Source organism: Alosa alosa, chromosome 20 (genome assembly GCF_017589495.1).
Source record: "Alosa alosa isolate M-15738 ecotype Scorff River chromosome 20, AALO_Geno_1.1, whole genome shotgun sequence".
NCBI classification, from domain to species: Eukaryota; Metazoa; Chordata; class Actinopteri; order Clupeiformes; family Clupeidae; genus Alosa; species Alosa alosa.
In genome coordinates this window covers 18,771,823-18,794,779 of record NC_063208.1, presented here as the reverse complement: position 1 = coordinate 18,794,779, position 22,957 = coordinate 18,771,823, and the positions used below count along the sequence as shown (strand labels likewise).

The window sequence follows — 22,957 nt, the reverse complement described above, 5'->3', positions numbered from 1 at the left end:
CTTGTGAGCAGTGTGTGTGGTTTGGGTGTCCATGTTTGTATAACACACTAAAGTCAGCTGGGATGAGGAAGCCGGGCTGTAAAAGATAGGCATCAACAGCACCCCAGCATCTCAACATGTCTGCATTGCCCTATCAGCTGTCAGTGTGTGTTGCTCACATAGGGAATAATATGTCTATCATCTCCAGCTGTCAAAACTTTTCAAAGGACTTTTCTTCACTGCACACAAAGCAGCGTTACTCAATGGGTGCTTCAGTGACTTATGTCGACTCGCTGGAGGTGGCTTGGATGAGGCCGATCACATCTGAGTCACGATCCCAGCTGCGGGACACAAATCTGTACTGTTGTCAGCTTCTTTCTCCCCCCCCCCCTTTTTTTTTTACCTCTCGCGCTACTGACTCTGGGCAGTTTTCAGAGCATGTCTTCTCAAAGTGTTGCTGAGTTGCAACAAACTAACCTTTTCATGTGTCGCAAGCTTCATTATGACACTTGCTGATTAATTAAAATGTTGTTTTTTTTGGCCTGTGAGTGTAATTTTTTGGAATTTGCGAGGGATGCTACCAGACTTGCATCTCTCAATGCACTTTCTCAAAAGCTTTTCTTTTTTTGGATTTTCGAGAGAGACAGTGCATGGGCGGGAGACACATCCTAGCCTTCTTCAGTGCAAACAGCCAGATAAAGACCTAAGGCCAATCTCAGCTTTCATCTTTTTGAGTAGCAAAACATTTCTCTGATTGATTAATGGTGCCTTCAACTGTATAACATCACACTGTATAAGAAATGAAAGCCACCAATTCTCATCTCAGTGTCGAGAATAAGCAGCACGCCATTATATTACAGGCTTATGAAGAATAAAAGTTCTCTCTCTGCCAAATTACAACACTGAACCCATTCACGATTCTCTGAAAGAATACAGGGGATTCTACTGCCAGGTTTCAAGATGTTTGGCGTGGTATAAAATAAAAGGCAGTTCAAGTTGAATAAAAGACATCAGAAGAAGTTGAGGCAGGAAGGCAGGTAAGACTGAACGCTCACGGCATAGGTAGGAGGAAAATGCTCACCACAATATGTCACTGGCTGGGGCGCCCATGCTGAATGTTTGATGAGAACAACTGGCTTTGAGTGAATATTTCATACACCTGCAGCTGGGCTCTGAACACTTAAACTATAATAGGAAAAGACTACAGACATCTTCTCCTGTTGGCCCAGCCCTTGTATTAACAACTCTTATCCTTAAAGTGCTGCACACATCTCCCTCCTGAGTTAAGGGGTATCAGAGAGCAAGGGTGTATTTTCTTCCCCACACAAAGACCACATGAGACAGCAGTAGTATTCGAAGTACAGTTGCATAACTTGTGGATGCAAAAAGACAGAGATTATCCTTCTGTTCATGTATCCTGTAAACATGACATTGAAGAGTGATGAAGTAGCTATGTGTGTGGGGAAAATACTGTGCTGTGAGGGTGACATCTCAAAGTTATCATAAAGCCACAATCTCATTTAATTCATAATTTAATTTGTTCATTTGTCCAATTAAGCATCACTTGGATTACTTGGCTGAGATCAAAGTTATGGAAAGGAGCATTTTATTTGCTGTCAACTATGCTGTGTTTTTTCATGCAAGCATAATATTTCAGGTGTCAGGTGTAATTGTTCAAGCTGACTTTAAAACGTGTTTAATAACTTGAAAATCAGTTACATTCTACTCTATTAACATTTGTCTGTGCTTTCCACGGCCTAGAAAACCTTGTTAGCATTCAAAGTGGTATAATAAGATGCAAAAAGTGCAAGGACTGCTAGGGATTTGTCTCCACCTAGTGGTCAATGTGGATGCAAAATGGTTGATGTGGCTCTGCCAGAAAAGTACATTTCCGGACTTTCCTGGCGCAGCATGAGTTATAACTGTAACTGCCACTGTCTCTCACATTTTCATGTCATTGTCACATACCTTAGTATTTACTGGCATGTAGTACCTACTATTTACTGTACATGCAGAGCACCACCAGTGATTACATGTCTAATGTTACTGTAATGTCAGATGATTTTGAGACACAAATTCTGTGACCAGCGGTAAAGTTAGACATGCCACAAGATCCTATGAGAAAATATAGATTGCAAGTGGAATTCCAAGTTAGTCTATCTTTTATTATTCCATACTGTTTGACAAAATCAGACCTGCCTTAAAACACAATAGGGGAAAAAACCTGAGATGTCATGTCCGTAAATTATATTTACTGCTAAAGAGTATTGATGGTGTTATTGTGACTGTGTGAAGTGGCACAGTAATACAATTACTTATCTGAAGCACTTGACACCTCTCATTTTGAGACCACAAACAGTATGCAATTCAAGTAATTTAATTCTAGGAATGACATGGCAAGCAGAGGGAGGGACTTTTATTTTAAAAGGAAATAAGGTCCCATTGAGACACAACTGTCTCTTCTGCCAGGGAGTCACTTAAGTAGGTAAAACCAAGCCCCACTGGTCAAGACACCTGTCTGTCACCATTTCCGCAGACATACATGTAGGTAACTTATTGACACCATGTGCATATCTGTTGGTATTTGCTCTTCCTACACTAAGCCTAAGGACAGAATTTCTGCTTAATTCAACAACATTATAAGTACATATAATCACCCAGAATGAGTAACAACTTCTAAGTACTACGATAAATAACCTTTCTGTGCATTGAATCTTTTTTCATTAAAAAAGTTAAAGACTCATAACTCAATTTTGCACAAGTTAGAACACGTGAGGCTGATAAATTAATCTTCATCTTACTGTGAGAATACAGACCCAGAAGAACACTAGAACACTGAACACTGTACTTCTAATATAATCTGCTCAACCTAGAACAAGATACAACCTAGAAACTAATAATAGCACTTGAAAACCCACGGAAAGAAGCATGAGAAGTAATGCCTGTTATATGTATAGTGCCACCAACAGATCACATCAATGGTCATACATTTGACTGAAATATCTTGGTTGCTGAGAATCCTGTTTCAAAAAACATTATGATAGACACAGAGATAAGAAATATGCATTTCTACCGAAACGGGCCTTTGTAATCTACATCTTTACACGTAGAAGTCGGATACTAGCACGTGCAGGATGAAGACCGAAAACAACAGGAAATGTGTGGCTTTTGTAATCAGATATTTACTGACATTTTGGTGAAAGCATAAATCCTATCCAGATATCTAAGTTTTTGTTCTATCAAGTTTTGCTCAGTGGGAAAAGATTATGCAACAACTATCCAAGGCTATGCAACAATTTTGTCAATGTTGAGGTAAGCCTATTTTTTTTTTTTTTTTTAGTAATACTTTTGGTATCATCTTCAAAATTCGGATGAAATATGGTCATGTGAAACGATAAACTTACCTGCCACTAACCATCCAGGCACTATGTTGTTCTGTGGGTGGGGCCAGGACAGCCTGAGTATATGTGAGAAAAGCCTTCACAGGACAATTTCAGCAACAAATTAGCCTCCTAAAACAGTATTTAATGTGATAGCAAGCTTTGTGTCAGTGCCAAGTGGGCTGGTGGTCTTTGCAAGTTTGTTTAGGTACAGTAGGTACCTCACAACTGTTTTGACCTTTTGGCCATAACAGATCAATTTAATTTAATGGCCTCAGCTGAAGTTTGAAAGAACACCACTAGCATCATATGAGATTTACGTACATACAACTGTGACACTGTTTTAATATTACAGATCATTTATGTGGGCTGCTCCTCTTTAATGAATGCATCTTTGCAAATAGACTTTAAACAGAAGTTACATTTCACTCAACATCTGACCATGTGACTTCCCCTTTGTCTCCCTGCCTTTGAATGAATGGTACACTTACTGTAGCACAAGCGTGGTCACTTACTGTAAGAATGGACCCATGGGGCATGATGACTCATATGAAGTGTGCAGCTCCAGAGCTGCAATCCAATTAAGAGTCCAAGGGCCTTAGTAATTGTGGTGTCATATAAGATAGCAGTGATTCTCTCAAGTAAATGTAGTCATAAAGGCTGGAAGTACTTGAGTTTTCCAGACATAAGTGAACCCATGGAGGGTCAGATGCCCTTTTCGGGGTGTTTGTTGGGTCAACCCCCAGTCCCTGCCTCCCCTATCCCTAAATTATCTCTCCACTTAGTCATTTCCCTCTGAGATAGAAATAGCTGATTGGTGGAGCAATCCGGAAACCAACTTGCAACTTTACTTCCTGTCTGTTGCCGTGACAACCAGCCTCATTGCTTCATCGCAACTCCAGATCTGTGCAGCACCCAAAACCAGGAGCAGTGGCGTTAAACTGATTACTAAATCATTGCCCAGAGAGTGGACAGAGGGAAGGTCCTCCAGGTGCAAGGTCATTAGGAAAAGGCACATGAGTAATGAGTTCATACTGAATATATAGTAAATCTTGAAATTGGCTATCTATCTGATCTCAATTGAGTCACCAAAATGTATAGGTGACTGAAAAATATAACTGGTTTTGCTCAAGGAGGAAGTTCAGTTTTGGCTGGGCTAAAAAGAAGCTGGCTGCAAATAAACTCTTATGAAGCTCTTTTGAAGCACTTTAAATATGGTTTGGAACTGAAAGTAAGCATTTCTCATGAACAAAATATTTTTTTCACCATCCTCTTCTCTAAAACCAATTTTCTGCCAGTTTATCATACATGGATTTACCCTATACTCCTTGACTAAGTTTTAATGGAACTAGTCTTAACATGTCTGGGAAACTAGCTCTATATATCATAATTTTATATTAACCCATTTACTCCTAAAATGCCTGCTAAAAACACCTAGAATCCTATGGCATTTTAGACTAAATAACCTTATTTCCTGAGAGTTTTCTGAAAAAATACTAAAAATTGTCAACGTCTACCAAAATTTTACATCTAAGCCTCTGTAGCACCTAGAAACATGAAATAAAAAGCATGCTGCGCTACGCAGCATCCAGCGGAAGATTCAATGTTGCGCTATGCAGCATCAGGCGGGAGATAGAATGTTGTGTCGTGCAGCATCCAGCGCGAATGGGTTAACACTTCCCATGCAACAGGTCTTCCTAATCTTCTTACAGCCTTAACTGAGATATGAATGTATCATAATTATAGCCTGCTAGAATCAAGGCCTATATGAAAAAAAATATTTCAGAATGGTAGACAAATGAAGACCAAAGCAGAGGCAATGTCATCTAAATATCACAATGAATATACTGAAAAGAGAAGGCATGGCAAACACATATCTTAGACAGCTAAATATAAAAAAGAGAAGTGCAAGACAAAAAGAAAATGCAGAATTGAAGCACTTGAACAAGAAAATGAAACTTACTACAAGCACAGAGTTTTAGGGGTAGAGAAGGGGAGGTCAGATTCACATTTTGGGCGTGCCCAAAACAAATGACTGAGTTCCTCCTTGTGAAATTGCAATACCACTGTTCTGAGTCAGAGTTGAAGAGCAGCACAGGCGCAATCGTCGCCACATCTGGTGTAAGAGGCTACTCTGACAGACGCGTCCCCACTGAAGCTCAAGCCTGCTGTCGCCTCCAAAGGAACAGGTAGCCTTCTCTTAGATTACATCTTCTCCTGCCTCCTGTTGTTCGTGATTCCAAGTGTGTATATGGGTCTAGAGAGATAATTGATTTAAAGCGTTTAAGACCTTATTCATATATAAAGCGTTTAAGACCTTATTTCATACTCTACCCTAGGGGTTGAGAGTTGCCCAATAATATTAATGGCTTTTCATGTGTCATAAGGCATTGCAAAAGGGGGAAAATCACATTTCACAATCTTTCAAGACACTGCATGAACAGACATGCTAGTATTTTTTTTTGTTGCTTTTTTCGCTTCCTCAAGTGGTCCCAAACTTCTGTGTATACATATCTCAAAGAAGTGGACAGTAAAGGGGGCCAAGTGCCTTGAGGGGATTACCTTGCATGCATTTTGCAGAATGACAGTTTGGACATTCATAGCAGCAGTTTTGCAATTACATTTTGTATGCCTATACTCAAAGAGATAGCTCTTTTTTTTTCTCAAGCAATTTTGTCTGCACCATCAACTTCCTCTTCCACATCTGAAGTTTGCCATCTTGTGCTAGTGGCGTTCACTCATTTGCCTGGTCTCAGCATAACTGTGTGCACACCATGGAGGACTACAGCAATCAAACAGATGTTATCTGCATTGCCTTTTAAGTCTTAATGCAGTTGTTTTTCACAAACAGATTGGTCTTTGACTTTGAAACTGTGTCAAAGGTCCATTCTTGAGGAAATGTGGTGTCATGAGGGGTTTTTAGGTTTGGTGTAGCCCCAACCACACTATTTTATAAACATTATTACATCCCTTTTTAATCACCACACATAAACAAATAAATAATAATACTGCTTAGCCAAAAATGAGCTTAAATGAGATACCATGTTTATTTTTTGATTGGCAATACAAAACACTAGGCTATGTGACTGAAAAAAAGTTGATTGAATGACTGGCAGTTTATATGTACATGTTTTCCTCTTGTTACTACAACATACTGGCCAATGTTTTATGCATTTCTATTCTTTTGCCTGGAAAAGACATCTGAATTACACCCATGGGCCTAAATGTTATTATTAAGAAATACTTGTTAGGCATGCTTGTGCTCTGTGGTAATGGGCCTCTGGCAACAGTCCATTCGATTGCAAAGCTCAACATCCTACTGAACTAAAACAACTCGGTCTCTAGGACATAAGAGCCTCAAGCAGGTGAAATGTCATCTGGAATTTTCCTCACCCATAAAAGGGGATGTAATGGAATTGCACTGCATGCTCTCTAAATCCACTCAAGACCACTAGTTCTGCTTTACTTTCAAGATTAATGGATTAGCTTATAGGGAGGCATACATCTTGTGCACCAGGTCCACTCACATAGTGTTAGGAAGTAAAATATCTTTACTGTTACACAAATGGAACTTCTATGTTAAAATCAATCTAAACATACCTAATTTTGATCAATTGTGTGTTGAACAGGCTTATAATGACAGCATAATTTGTCACCATAAAAATAATAACACTGACAATGGCTGTACACATTTTGTAGGCCACTGTTAAAAGAAATTCTTATTTGCTTGCTATTCTGTAATATACCATTAGAAAGAGACTGCCGATGCAGATGCATAGTCTTCAATGAGACACTTTCTTGTAGATGTGATAATGGCATATCTTATGTATGCAATATAAAAGACAATGTGGAAGTATTATGTTGCAATGGAAGCGAGACTGACAAAGTCACACAGTGCCAGACTTCTGGTCTTGAATAAGCACATGTTGAATAGAACTGTTTTTCTGCCAGCTTGGAAAAAGTGGCCCTCACAAAATCATGCTTATGCACTCTTGTGCAACATGGCAAGATCTTTGCTATCATGCTGTTGCTTTCACATCTTGACTTTCAAAGTCAAATTGTGGTGATTTTCGGTCTAGATGCTTTGACACAGTTGCACACAGGAAATGTGAAACTTCCTCAAAAGGTACTACAAAGCGTACGAGACGAAAACAGGTCAGTGCGTCTCCATACCGTATATATTGTATGGATCTCACTGGTAAGCAGGCAGTAATTGCTGATGAATATTTAAGAATAGTCAGCATTTTCTGTAACTGTGTGTTCATTACACAATTGTATGTGAGCTATTGACAGCAACAGTTGTCATTCTTGTTTGAGGTGTCTTGCTTCCTGTTCTTAGCCAAACTGTGTGCTCTTCTCAAACAGAAACAGACTTTGTTATAGAGGATTAACAAGATTATTGTATATATCTTGTCTAGTGACTGGCTAATTGTTCAATCATCATCAAAATGTGAATGTGTGACAAGTACATATAGTATATTCTTTATTTTTTTTAAAATCCACTTATCCTCTTTCAGTTTAAACTGAGTGCCACATCCAGCAATATACCAGAAGGAGGTGTCTAAACTGATTTTTTTCTCCACCTGACAGATGTCAGTATCAAATATGCTTTCAGTCTTATGGCTTGGCCAGACCAAAGCTACAAAATGGTACTTGTCTATGGTTTGAAAAATCATTAAAAATGTGTGACTAAGTTCGCCCTCTTGTGGGCATAGTGTGGTATGTCCCTATACAAATGAAGGTGTGGGGTAGGTACTGTAGCCTACTGTAGTTGACAAACAGAAAAATAATTGTTAAAATTACAATGGACTTTTAATTGGATTGGACAGCAATGGTGTATTCTTGGAAAAGGAAGAGCTATCTTTTTCAGCTAATTGGCTGTCTATGTAATCCAATTGTTGCTGTCAGTTTTATTCATTTGTTTTGGGAATGGCTGTATTTTATACTAACAATTTTATACTAACAATTATGACTATTTGCAATAGATATGGTTCGTAATTAATATCTATGCCCCTTTTTTATGATTGACCAAGCTCTCACATAGGCCACAAAGTTTTACCTTGTACCACCGCAGGTTTTGAATAACCTCTACTTTTCCCTTTAGTCACAGATTAAAAATGGAGACGTTCAGCTCAAAACACATGGCTATGAAGGCTCAGAAAAAGATCCTCAGTCACATGGCCAACAAGTCCGTGATGCAGATGTTCATAGATGACACCAGCAGCGAGATCCTGGACGAACTCTACCGGGTGTCCAAGGAGCACACGGGGAACCGCAACGAGGCCCAGAAGGTGGTGAAGAACATGATAAAAGTGGCGGTCAAGGTGGGGGTACTCTTCCGCCATGAGCGGTTCAGTGCCGACGAGCTCTCCCTGGCCCATGAGTTCAAGAAGAAGTTTCATCATGGAGCGATGACAGCCATCAGCTTTCAAGAAGTAAGTAGAATGACAGACCATAATACGACAGTGTTCCAGCTGTAGACAATTAGACAGATGTAGATTAATCCATGCCAGACTCATAGTAAATTATCATATGGCGAAAAAGGCATATGGGCAGGGGGCTGAGTAATGTTTCACATTGGCCCTAAATTTGATGATGATCTCATTCCCACAAATGTCATACTGTACACTTTAATATGTCAACCTAAAGCCAATCAAGCACATTGACCTAGTTCTGAAGTACTTACAATATGATATGATTGGCTAAATTAATAATTGATTGGCATATCAATAACAATATGGTTGGCAGGTAAATACTAACAATCACCATACCCACTGAAACACAGAGAAACTGTTGGACTGGAAGTATTTGTAAAATAGGATGTGCCAACTCATTTACAATGTCCCTGAAGGACATTTACTGTTGATCATTTGTCCAGCCCTACTTGTTTGTACCTGCTTGTTTTTCTTTAGTCTTATCTACTCATATCTGATATTATCTTCCACTACCACAAGTCAATCCTGTGACTAACTGAGCCGATATGACATAGAAGAAATCATGCTGTTTGCTCTGACTAACCACTGAGTACAATGGGAGTTAGAAAATACTTTTACTTTGCAGACCACATATAAACATGAAGATCTATCTATCTATCTATCTATCTAGATGTTGTCAACACAGTGCTTCATCAGTCCTGATGACAAAAAAACAATTTATTTTATGTCTCCCTTTCAGGTAGAGTTCACTTTTGACAAGTCGATCATGATAGACAACTTGGTCATATGTCGGGACATACTATTGCAGTTGGTTGAGAAGCACCTCACACCAAAATCCCTGGATCGCATCCGCCATGTCTTCAACCACTACGCTGACCCGGATCTACTGACCAACCTCTACGATCACGAGGGATCACTGTGGCCACACCTGACAAAGATCTGTGGAGGCCTCAATAAACTGATCGAAGAGGGCAAGCTCTGAGCGACAGGCCCTTTGTCGAAGAACCTGACCAATCTGACAGTTACAGCATCACAGATGAACAGGGAAACAGGGTGTTGGCACTTGAGTTCAAGAGCCCACTACGCTGACACCTCAGCTGAAACCATTTCCAACGTTTAGCCTGTATTGATGAGCGAGAGGTAATTCCCACTCAGATCAGCGCAGCTAGTGTGGAGAAATGTCAAGGCAGTGATCAAAGTCTGACTGTGGGAAGGGTGTGTACTGTACAGAGCGATAACATGCAAGTATCTTGAAAATGCTCGTCAAATCCATATGGCCACAAGTGCTGGAATGCTGAAGCCTACCCATTAAGAACTAACGGCCATGACATTCTGGAACTGCCTCTGTGAATTTATCAGAGTTTACTGTAAAGGACTTGTACATTGTAGATTGGATTATAATCTGTAAGATTACGGAGTCACTCCCTCCTTAACACAGTGTAATGCAGTCATGTGTGTGTCAGTTCTACTGCCACTTTCAATACACAGTATCCATGTCTTCTTTCTTTTACAACCATGCATAATCAGTTTTACATTGCAAATGCTGTTCAGCTGTTTTCATTTATTTAAAGTTTACCTATCATGTTTTTATGTTTTGTTTAGCCCAAAATGATGCACTGTTTAGCTATCTCATAGCTCGTAAATGAAACATAAATTGGTTGATACCTGCAATGTGAATGACATTTTCTCTTTATCTAAATCAGTGTTTCTCAAAGTGTGGTCCGGGGACCACTGGTGGTCTGCAAGCTAGCCCAAGTGGTCTGTGAGCAGACGTGGTAAAATATAATATAGATGAGTTGTTTGCAATATTGAACCAAGTTGTATGTAAATCCAAACATTTCTGCAACACTGCCTATGTAAGGCATGCCAGTTTAAATCATATAAATTCTCTGACACAATAAGCAAGGTGTAAAGACAATCAGTGAGTAGGCCTATTGTGTAATTTATTGTTGAAGTAGGTCTACTTTTTTTTTTTTTTTTAGCTAGGTGGTCCGTGAGGCTATTTTTATTGATTAAGTGGTCCTTGGTCTGAAAAAGTTTGAGAAACACTGATCTAAATCAATGTAAATATGAACATGACGAATATTTGAAAATGAGAAATGTCAAGTAAAGAGACTCAAAAACCGTGCATCAGTAATGTGTCTTTGACAAGTTAATTATATACAGGAGATATTTATTAGGTGATAGCTGATAAGTACTTTATTGTCCCCGTAGGGAAACTAAGTAAAACAGGCAAGGCCTTCGTTGGGGTGACAATACAGACAGGGTAAACAACAACAACAACAACAACAACAACAACAACAACAACAACAACACATTGCATTTATATAGTGCTTCAAGGCACTCAAAGCTCTTCACAGTGAAGGCGTAGCCTCACTAACCACCAACAATGTGTAGCACCCCAACTGGGTGATGCGTGGCAGCCATTATGCGCCAGAACGCTCACCACACACCAGTTTGAGGTAGAGAGTGAGAGAATAAACACTTAAGACACTTGACCACTGAACATACACTATGCACCAGTCATATCACAGTAGTATTACACTTATCCTAGGAGATATCTGACTTTCTTTTCTAGTAACTCTCAGGCCCCTATTTTGCACCCTGGCGCATGGCGTAAAACTCGTTTTCCACCCTGCGCAAAATTTATTTTCTTATTTTGCACGTCTATTTTTTAAACAATGCACCCAGGGGTGTGGTAATTAACAATCTAGGGAGTGAACTAGCGCATTGTCTAAAAATCGCTATTGTACACAACCTAAAATGCATTGCGCCACTGACCAAGAGAAACCTGATCAGAAGTCCATTGGGAGTTGTTTATATGTTATTTTAAGAGCGCATTGTCAACAGTCATATGGGCGGGTGCACAACGCACCATCCTTCTATCATCCATGAACGCGCACCAGCGCACATCCATGCAAAACATTACAAATTACACGATTAGGCTACAATGGGAAACATAATTAGAATAAAGATATTACAAAATACATCTCACAATGCATTTGCAAATTGGTATTGACGGCTAAAAGTGATTAGGCGAGAGCACAGCTGAAGATGCACTGTCACAAGATATAAGCAACTCCTTTGCAGGATAAACGTTGTTTTATTCAGTCATTCAAACATTATTAGAGTAAGTGTTGCTTTTCCCAGCTTATGTTTTTCGATGGTATCCCATTTTCAGTCAAAAGTGAAAGTAACTAACCGTGAAGAGCTGTTTTGTCGTTGTCTGACACTACAGTGAAGTTAGTTTCACTGTGCCAATGAGTTCAAATAGACGAGTGCAAATGCGTGAAGGCTATACTATGCTAGGTATCCAGCATGGTTTAGTGGAATAACTGTTCCATATATTCTCGCGTGCTAAGCAGATTCCTTCAAATGCGCCATTGACTGTCAAAATACCGATGCACAGTTTAAAGTTGCGCTCCGCGCAGTTAAAGGGAATGACAGATGTCATTCTCATGGGTTTAAATGATGTTACGTTCAAAACACATCCATGACTGATTAAGAAACATAACACCCACCTTCTTGCACTGTGTGCCGGACGTTTCATAACTAAACCTTACCCAATATGGACTGGACAAACCCCGAAATTTGTTTAAACTATTCGCCAGTGACCATGTCATAATAGGGCCCTCAGAGTTTTGTATGAGTATGAGTATGAGTATAGCTATTTGTATACAATTGATACCAAGAATAATAATAATAATCTTTATTTATAAGAGTAAGACAGTAGCTAGTAAGGAAGCAATTCTACGACACAAATACTGTAACAATCAAAGTGCAATTAATTTTTCTGGTCAACAGATGGGTTCTAGTTATTACCAATTAAATATAAATTATATAAATATACATGACATTATTCATATAAAATGTGCAACATTTGTAACTAAAAATCAACATAAAATGTGTGTTAGTTAATGTAATTTTCTCATAAAAATGGTATCAGTGCATTGCAGAACCTTTATGAGTACGAGCACATGAGCACATGAGCATCTCACTCCCCCATTCAGATATGTTACTGATAAAACTGGTAACAGCAAAAGGTAACATAAAAGAACAGCCTAACACAACCCTGATTTACAGTGGTATTATGTCGTATATCATATTCAATTCCAAGCAAAACATTTCTCTCCATATTGTTCATTTTTAAATTTTTTGGATTTTTTTTGTTTCAAAAACCCAAAGCTGCATTTCAAATGGGGCTCTGTGGAACTGTCTGTGGGTTTGAAAAGAGGAAATTCATAACCATGTGAAGGCAAAGTACAAAATAAGGACATTGCAGAGCAACTATTAAACCCATGATGCAAGTGAACCCATGATGGTTTAGATAAAGCATGTTAACATAAAGGATGGAATTAAAAGAAGTAAGCTTGGATGTCTTTCTTTCAGTTTCAGTATATCCTCATAAGTGAATTATACGGTATGTAACAATTAAATCGGATTAATGACATTATCTATCAACATAAATAACTGTGCAGATGTAATGATAAGTGTCAAGCACATGTCAACATGACATGAATAGTTTGAAGTATGAAGTCCAGTCAAACCTGCCAACTTGCACTGAGAGAACGATGATTACATTTACCTGTATGTGACTTATCTAAGATCTCATTTATGTTGATGCTGGCGTAATAGTGAATCAGACGGACCAGTGTTGTTACTGTGGCCAGATTAATTTCGTTAGAGTATGTGAAGCTATGGACTTTGGAATAACTGCCAATGATCAAGAGAGAGTGTAAGAACTACTGTAGCAATCAGACCTTAATGGCAGCAATTCTCAGTTTGATCAAGAGGGTTATTATCAGCTGATTAATTGATTTTCGCAGTATAGAGACTGGAAAGTTTGATGAAAGGCACTTTAAGGTGTACTAGCTACTTTGTACCTACGCTGTTCTAAATACTTGATAATGTAATATACTGTAGTCATAATGTATTTCATTTATTTATGAGGATATACTGAGGAAAAGGAATGCTTTGAGCTCAGTTCTTTTAATTCCATTCTTTAGCATCCTTTATTTAAACAAGCATGGTTTCACTTGCATAATGGGTTTAATGTCCTTGGTTACTCTGCAATGTCCCTATTTTGTACTTTACCTTCTCATAGATATATGATTAGTTTGGGCTCTAGCCTTGTCTACCCATTTGTCCTGGGTTAGAGCCATCCCCAGTTGGTAAGAGTCATCCACAGTTCTTAAAAAAAAAAAATGGCAATAATAATAAAATAAATCTATATTATTGACGATGATATTTTGGATGTACAGTACAAGAAGGCTTGTCAATCATACAATTCTGTCACAATATCAAACAGCACGATCTGACACCCTTTCCACACAAAGTTGTATTATTTATCTGTTATACATATAAATGTCAGATATGAGACATGAACATGAGTGCTATGTGACACAAATAAACCAGGAATGAGAGTTGGAATGGATTTGTTGTTACTTAAGCAAGGTGTATGCTCTTGTAGGCCATAAGAGTGTATGCTAGTACACAGGATATCAGTACATCTGTGACTGAGGCCAAATTAAAAGGGTAATCATACAGAAAGCATTTATTTCCAGGTTAGACTAAGGTTTCTGGTGGCAACTGGTATGGTGGGCAGTGTTTTTCAGTATTTGGTGTTCGAATAAATGAAAATGGAGTGAACTGCCACATGGCTGTGAGTAAGAGAAGGGGAATCTCTGGTTTGTGTAACTGTTGTAGATGTGTGGGGGCGAATGTTTTGAGATCCCTGGTCAGAGACCATTCACCAACACCTGAGCAATCCACACTGGCATGCTTGTGGTCCTCAACCACATGGCTCCAAAACAAACTCCCATCTTGTCTTGTCAAGATCACATGTCCTTTTGATTCTTAATCAAATACTAAGATAAACACAGCTTCAGTATGTGTGGCGTCAGCACACTGAAGGGGACCGTTGGACTTTGATAAAGTTGCCCTGGTGGCCAGCCCTGTGACAAGGGTCAGCATACGCCCTCAATTGCTGATGAGGAATCAATGCTGCACTCCTTTATCTGCCCGTATGCCCCTCCCCTCTGCTCCTTTATCCATAAATACGAAGAGCACAGAGACACAGGTACCATCAGGTCAAAAAGGTTCTGCTGTACAGGTGAGTTCCTCTGCTACTCCTCCTGGGCCTTCTACACAACTGCTGGACTGCAAATAGACATACGACTGAGACTTGTTTTTTGTTTTTTTTATGGATAACATCATGTTCCGCTAACTCTCTAGTCAACTCTTATTAGTAAAATGTCATCAGTGTGTATAGTTTGAATGAGATTTGTAATTCAGTCTCAGTGAGAAGGTTATGTGGTAGTAGTTTAGCCAGGCCAGTTACTTTCTACTCTGAGTGGAACTGTTGTATTGATCTATTTTCACCTTTCAAGGAAATAACTGTGATTTTGTCCATGTCAGGTGCCTAACCCAGATCTTCAGTCATGAAATTCGCTCTGGTTGCCGTCCTTGCCGTGCTGGCTCTGGCCCACGGTATGTGTCCTTTCTTTTTAAAAAATGTTGGATGGTTTAAGAGTTTCACAAAGCTGCAACTGACATATTAATATATTAATATCAATGTGTTTAATTATAAGGTTTTCAGTTTTATCCTGATTACTCATACTAATAGCAAAAGCACAGATTGTGCTAATTTCTGAGCATGCTGGCTCAAAGAATACCAACTTTCTTTCTCTCTCAATCCATTTTAACACAACATTTGCCGTTTACTGTTTCACCACATATATTAATTTCTTCTTTGATGGTCCTTATAGTAAATGAGGCTGCTGATGCCAACGCCGATATTGAGAGGCTGACTCAGTACTTCCAGGATCTGTCCACCAAGCTGACAAGCACCACCCAGGAGCTGGTCGAGGCCCTCAAGACCCACGAGCTCACCGCTCAGGCCCAGTAAGTGTCTTTCATTTGCCAAGCTGTAACTCAACAGGGCATTCTGCTGTACTCTTTTCATGTGCTCTTGCACAATCCAAGTTAAACTATACAGAATTAATAGTATTTTGAAAGGTATTTGATCATGGTGGTGTAGTGATGGCAACAACCAAACACACAAGATACATTAAAACATTGATGTAAGCCACAAAAGTAAACCTGCAAATGTTCTCACACTTCTCTGCTTTTACACTATATTTATTTCAGTGTTCTTTTAGCTGATCTTATACACTCCTCCCTTTTAATATTTTGTTTCAATGTCTTCTTTTAAACATTTTAATGCACTTTAGCATTTCTAATCTCTTATTTTCAAATGTTCTTTTATCTGATCATTTGTAAAGCACTTTGCATTTACAATGTGCATATGCTACAACATTAAATGTGCTGTATAAATAAACTTGCTTTGCCTTACCTTCTCCTTACAGGACCTACCTTCAGGACAGCAAAGCCCAGCTGGAGCCTCTGGCTGAGAAGATCCAGTCTCAGATCAAGCCCCTTGCCGCCAACATGGAGGAGCAGCTCAAGCCCCTGGCCGAGTCCGTCCAGGCTCAGCTCAGGCCCCTGGCCGACTCCGTCCAGGCCCAGATGGAAGACATCTTCAGGAAGCTGATTGAGCAGACCAAGGCCATTAGCCAGTAAAGAGTCTAATCTGTCATGTTACCTCATGAGTCTGTCGTTCACTACACCAACATCCATTAAAGGGCTCTTGAAGTAATTCAGTGCGCTGCCATGTGTGTTTTGTTACTATGGGTCATCCAGGAGTATTGAATCTGACTGAACTGAACTTAACTGATCATGGGTGACAATGAAGAGTGTAACCCATTATGTAACTGTAATGTAGATGAGTGGGTAACATTTTTAAATCAAAGTAACAAACAAAGCAATGAAATATGAAAAATGTAAGCATGAGTAGGCCTAGGCCTACTACACCCACACAATGACAGAGAATATCTTTAGGTGTGTTCTGGTTTAATCAAGGCAGAAAGATACAATATAAACACGAGAACAAAGCACCACTTGTCACACTATATAAACCAGCTGGATTTATATTCATAGAACATGGACTACGACACTTCTAAAACTTGAGTAGGTCTACATCTGAGAAGGATGGACAAGCCAAATGCATACAAGAAGTCAGAGAAACTAGGCTGCTCACAATGCATTCAGGACGACCCGCCCCTGGTCTAAAATTCTCATGATGATGTACAAAACCATTCTGCTTTATCTTGAACGTGGCCTTGACAAGCCCGCAGACGCCTCGAGATTGGCCTTGTGGATCATCTGTGTGGCTGGCCCTAGTGGCGTCATATATAGACCGGAAAAAACACAGATAAAGCTATGCTAATTTTGTTGGATACGGTTGTGTTCGTTCTGAATGTTTGTTTAAATGCAGCGTGTAACATAATTTATGGGTGAATAAATGTTAGGCACAGTGTAGCCTATCAGTCAGTCCGTCCCCGTGACCAAAATCTTTCTCCGCCCACTGAAGATTGGCAGCCAGGCAATGTAATCCTGACCAAAACTAACGGAATAGACAAGCGGATTGTAGCTCAGATTAGTCGTATCCTCTGTCTTAATAAAATATATTGAGAAAAAACAGCTTTGCTCTATTCTAAACATATAGCAAAAGTATTAAATAGCATACGCGCGATTGTGAATGTCCGCGCTTTGTTTGGCTTCTTTACCTTTTCCTTTTCGCCGTGCGTGTCATTGCTGAGACAATGGAATCTCTTCGCTCTCAACGTCTACAGCCCGGGATAGGATCTGGGATAGGATCTGGAATAGGACACGGAATGGGATATGGAGCAGGGTCTACTGGTACTTTACGTTCTTTGCGGCCCGGTGTAACTGTACCAACCACCTCCCCGCAATCCGCCTCGGCTCCCCTATCTGTGTCCCCGGGACCACCGCCGCCTCCGCCGCCGCTACAGTTCCACAGCCTCGGGTTGGGCGTCATGGGCTCTGCTACTCTGGGGGCTGCAGGAATGGCGAGTGCTGGGCTATGCAATCCAGCCAACCCGGCTGTGTTGCGGGAAGCAGTTGATGCCGTTGTCAGAAGTTTTGCAAAACATACGCAAGGATATGGAAGAGGTAAGAGTGATTTGTTTTGGCTATGGTGTTCCTCTTTGCATTCCATAGCCAACAGATGCTCTGCTCAAAAACATAACCTAATCATACATTCTATCTGTAAAGTAAAAGTATCTTACAATATTTACGGACATTCGTTGTTTTTCTTATAGGCCTTTATGTCTACTGCTTTCATTCATATCGATAGGTTATGGGAATATATAGTGGAATTCCTATGGAACGTGTTGGACAAGCATGAATCCTGTTCTGGGTCATTCTTCCCAAAGCAGGCTTAAGATGTTTACACAATATGTCTTCTTAGCCAATTTTCCAGTTCTCAATGCGCTTTGCCAACATCTCGTTGCTCACATGAAATTTCTTGGCCTCTTTGAACGGTTATGATGCGAATCGAACTGTTGTAAGGCCAGGTGTTCACCCTGGAATGCTTCAGAGCAAATCGCAGGAATAGCTTGGTTTACTTGTGCTATACACAGTTAGTAGTAGAGATTATGTGGCAGCCCTCGACCCTCCTCCCAGGAGATGCTTGCAAGATGGTTTCAGAGAAGGAGCACTTTCTTAATCATTTGTATCCCACAGATGTATTTTTAAGTAATTCCAAATGTTTTATGTCAATGGTATTCTGTGTATTACTCTAGATGTCACCAATTGACCAACTGCCAATACTCTTGGGCAGCCGTCTTTACAGTGAATCACTTCATGTAACTTTGTTCAGCCAAACTGTACTTGGATAAACTTCTGTGAGAATAGTCATCATAACATTTGAAACAAATTAAAGCATGTATTTGTAGCCATTCAATCTCTAAACACTTAAACAGCTTTGAATTGTAGCACACTCTGGATGGTCTGTGCATACATAAACAATGGATTATTTGTAGATTAGATCATCCCTGTCTTCAGCCTGTAAATAGGCCTAGGCTACACCCCAAGCCGTTCTTCATTTGCCTCGAATGGTGTCTTTCTCCCAGTGAACGTGGTGGAGGCTCTGCAGGAGTTCTGGCAGATGAAGCAGTCTCGAGGGGCGGACCTCAGAAACGGGGCGCTAGTGGTCTACGAGATGGTCCCCTCCAACAACCCCCCCTACGTGTGCTACGTCAGCCTTCCTGGGGGAAGCTGTTTTGGGAGTTTCCAGGTAAGCGTGGAAAAGAGGTCAAAGTTCAGATTCTAGTTGTGGAGGACTTTGTTTTGGCTGTTGTAATGATTAAGAGAACTTGCCCTGAACTTGCATGACGTTAGGTTTGCAGTACTACACACAACTGTTTCAAATTTGGCAATTGGCTACATTATAATTTTAACCCTTGTGTTGTCCTCATATTCTGTATACTCCCCTTGCCCTCGGATCAAAATGACCATTCCTCCACAAAAAGTTCAGTTCAGTCCATAGAAGATTCTATCACAATATTTCAGTGTGTGTGTATGTGTGTTTGTAGGTGTGTGAATGTGTGTGTGGGAGTCTACTCTGTAGATATGTGTAGGTATGTGTGTAGGTATACTATGTGCTTTGTGTTTCTGTTATATGTAAGTCATCTTTATTGTGTACAGCTTTTATGGAAATATGAACAAAAGCCATCTTTGACTTTTTCTAATGTTAGGGACACAGTAGTCACCAAATTTCAAGTTGTAAACAGATCTCTTAGGGGGGTGTCTATGCTGTTAAACATTATAGCAGGTAAATGTTGACCCCTAAGACAACACAAGGGTTAACTCACATATTTTGTACTCATGGGAAATGTTATTGTAATGTTGTGTGACAGCTTTTCTCTCTCCGCTATCCTCCTTGTGCTTGAGCTAGTTCATTCAATGGATACCACCTAATTTACTATTTTGTCAACAGTTTTGTCCAACAAAGGCCGAAGCCAGACGCAGCGCGGCTAAGATTGCTCTGATGAACTCCGTCTTTAATGAGCACCCATCCCGCCGTATCACAGACGACTTCATCGAGAAGAGCGTGTGCGAAGCTCTCGCCTCATTCAACGTAAGGAGCAACGTCATAATGTATATCCCCTCGTGTCGAAGATGAAAATAAAAACTATTCAGCACTGGCTGTCAGATACAACTCAGTCAGTGGAATGTGTTTATCTCATCTCTATGTACTAACTACAGTGATGCCATAATGAGAAACATATGCTGAACAACTATGAACAAAAAGGATTAGTGTTTGTATAAGTTTCCTTTCAACACAGCAAGTGTTAGGTCGTTACTATATGCAGTAATGCCAAAAATAACATGCAGAGTTGCCTACATAAATGCTGTGGAAAACAATGCAATGTTTAAACTTTTCTGTTTTGTTAGAGACATTACACTTGCTGACATTTCCACTTCCAGACAATTCCAAGTAAATAGTGCATATTTTCAGGATATAGTCTATCCATGCATAGGAACATCTGAACATTTGAATATCTTATCTGGAAGCACAATGACATGTAAAAAGATCTCATGCTATGTTCATAATAGACCATAGTTAAGGAGCCAACACTTCTGAGGTGCATTCAAATTTGGCACACATTGGCAAGCGTTTGTAGTGAACATGTTTTCTCTGAACAGTTAAATTTGAACGATTTGGTGTCAACATTCCATTGTAACGATAATTGCATTGTTCCCTACGTCAAGCTCACTTCCAGCTCCGGCTGTATGTTCGAGAAGAGCTACCTCCTCAGACTGTTTGCAAGTGTTTGCAAACGTTCGTCAAACTCAAGGCAAACAGAAACTGTTTGCAAACGTTTGCATATGTTTGGGAATTTGAACGCACCTCTGGTTTTCACAGGGAAACAGAGAAGAGGCAGACAACCCCAACACAGGGATTGGCGCATTCCGCTTCATGCTGGAATCCAATAAAGGAAAGTCCATGCTCGAGTTTCAGGTAAAACGCTTTAGAGGAGCAAGGGTCGCTCATTTACCATTTAGATCGGACACTTAGTAGAGGCAAGAGTGCCATCAAAGTGCCTGCAAGGATATCTAGCATCTTGCGTGAAAAGTTCATTGCTTGAGCATGATCTGTGTACTGGGACCTTATGTCTGTGCAGTCCATTTATGGCATTGTGTTTATGCTGTATGTTGAATGGAATTAGCTTACCCAAACAATCTCACCAGTTGTTTTGACATGTTTCTACACTGCAGGCTGCCCAATTTCATGATGTATGTTAGCTCGTGCTATGAAATTTATATTGTGTCTGCTACAGAAATTGGTTTGCAGTAGATATACAAATTTCACCTAGTCAGACTCATATTGTCCGTCATGTCATTTCTCTTTTACACAACAGTGTTTCACCTAACTTGGTCACCGGTGGTGGGAGGTAGACACACCACATCATCAGGCCTTCAAGTGTTTCTCTCATAGATTAAATGTTTATAGAAGGAGACTCCACAAATTACAACCAATAAGACAGCAATGGTTGAACTCAAGTGTTTGGATTCTCTGTTAGTCTTTATTATGAGTACCCGTACAATTGCTCATTTGTTATATGATGGATGACATCAGAGCTTCTTTATTTTTATTTGTACATACTGATATAGTATATTACAGTATAGTAGAGTATATATTAGAGTATAAAGATTTCCTATGTTTCTTTTTCACTTGCATTTGTATTCATTCATGACAAATAAATGACAAAAATCATCCATAGATACCTTGACAAAAAGATTTTCACAGTAGATCTTGTAGCAGCATTTGAAGCTTACCATTTAGATGATCTGCTTCTCCATTCATAAAGGAATGCAGATGATTCTGAGCCTGAGGTACATTGCTCTCTTACTTACGTAATATGTGTTGGATTGGTTTGGTAGGAATTAATGACAGTTTTCCAACTGCTCCACTGGAATGGAAGTTTGAAGGCCATGAGGGAGCGGCAGTGTTCCCGTCAGGTAGAATGGAATTTTTTGTGACAATTTAAGTATCTCCTAACTCAAAATTAAGCGTTTCGGGTCTAGCTTCTGTATTTGCCATATGCTACTGGTGAATGGGAACTTTTCAGACTGTATTTATAACCATTCATGTCTTCACTAGTGATCAGTTTCTAAACCAGCACTTAGGCCACGCAGAATTGATAATAATACAAGGCAACTATATACTTACCACACTTAAACCATTTAATGGCATTAGATTGCAAGCGTGCATGCTTCAGTGCATACAGTCATTAACGTTTTGTGTGAAGTTTAAGTGCTCAGTATCTGGATTAAGTACCCCAATAAAACTAAAGCATAAGTCAGCCCCTAATGGAATGCACCCTCCCCCCCTCTCCATCAGGAGGTCCTGGCTCATTACTCGCACCGGGCGCTGGATGACGACATGCGCACGCAGATGGCGGCCGACTGGGTAAACCGGGAGCAGGTGGTGGCGGGCACCATCAACCGGGAGGTGGCGGCGACCGAGCGCGAGTTGGAGGACGCGCGGCTGGCGGGGCGCGAGCTGCGCTTCTACAAGGAGAAGAAGGACATCCTCATGCTGGCCGTGGGGCAGCTGGGCGGGGCCAACAACACAGCGACGCTGCCGCACGCCTGCTGATTGGCTGGCGGAGTGTGAGCGTGGCTGTGGTGTGGCGTGAGAGTGTGGCTGTGGCTCTAAGGACACCTGGAGCCACTCTGATTGTAAGAGACAGTTTTCTTACTTTTTTTTTTTTTTTTTTTTTTTTGAAAAAAAAAAAACAGATGCAAGCCAAAATATAGACCAATGTCTGTCAGTGTAACCATCAAAATGCCTATATCCATTTGCTGGTGTTTTTTAAGTGAAAGTATGTTACTTGGAAGTTGCCACAGTTGAAATATATGACATATTCCTTCAGTGACATCTTAGACGTGATGCTCAGTGCTTAGAATATGAATATGTTTATTTGGATGTTGGCACTGATTGAGAGTCAGTGTTATCGGTCAAACAGTTCAAAAATACTCAATCCGGCATTGAACATGTCTGAAATAGTATGTTGCAGTGTTCAGTCTATAATTGTGAACATAGTACGAGTACATACGGTGTGAACAATATACTGAATCTAACCAAAATGATAGGGCATGCCAAAACAGGTCAAACGTTAACATTCAAGTTACTACAACCCACACCACTTTTCCAATATGCCAAACAATCAATTTTGTATAATTTGATATATTTGAAAGTCTATCTACTTTTTTTTTGCATTAAGTGCAGTC

At 40.0% G+C, this 22,957-nt stretch overlaps 3 protein-coding genes across 3 annotated transcripts; all 3 read left to right on the top strand.

Annotated features, from left to right (window-relative positions):
* The first annotated feature begins 5,471 nt into the window (after positions 1-5,471).
* On the top strand, positions 5,472-10,566 carry LOC125284859 (tumor necrosis factor, alpha-induced protein 8-like protein 2 A). The gene is made up of 3 exons (XM_048228999.1): positions 5,472-5,548; positions 8,464-8,794; positions 9,534-10,566. The coding sequence occupies exons 2-3, from the start codon at positions 8,477-8,479 to the stop codon at positions 9,774-9,776; spliced, it is 561 nt and encodes a 186-aa protein (XP_048084956.1). The 5' UTR covers positions 5,472-5,548; positions 8,464-8,476; the 3' UTR covers positions 9,777-10,566.
* Positions 10,567-14,831: 4,265 nt separating this feature from the next.
* LOC125284861 (type-4 ice-structuring protein LS-12-like) lies at positions 14,832-16,451 on the top strand. The gene is made up of 4 exons (XM_048229002.1): positions 14,832-14,906; positions 15,212-15,283; positions 15,562-15,697; positions 16,162-16,451. The coding sequence occupies exons 2-4, from the start codon at positions 15,235-15,237 to the stop codon at positions 16,373-16,375; spliced, it is 399 nt and encodes a 132-aa protein (XP_048084959.1). The 5' UTR covers positions 14,832-14,906; positions 15,212-15,234; the 3' UTR covers positions 16,376-16,451.
* A 447-nt stretch (positions 16,452-16,898) lies between these two features.
* lix1l (limb and CNS expressed 1 like) lies at positions 16,899-22,444 on the top strand. Its single transcript, XM_048228998.1, has 6 exons — positions 16,899-17,827; positions 18,790-18,953; positions 19,656-19,796; positions 20,586-20,681; positions 21,605-21,682; positions 22,065-22,444. Exons 1-6 carry the CDS (start codon positions 17,458-17,460, stop codon positions 22,320-22,322), a joined length of 1,107 nt encoding a protein of 368 aa, XP_048084955.1. The 5' UTR covers positions 16,899-17,457; the 3' UTR covers positions 22,323-22,444.
* The last annotated feature ends 513 nt before the right edge of the window (positions 22,445-22,957 follow it).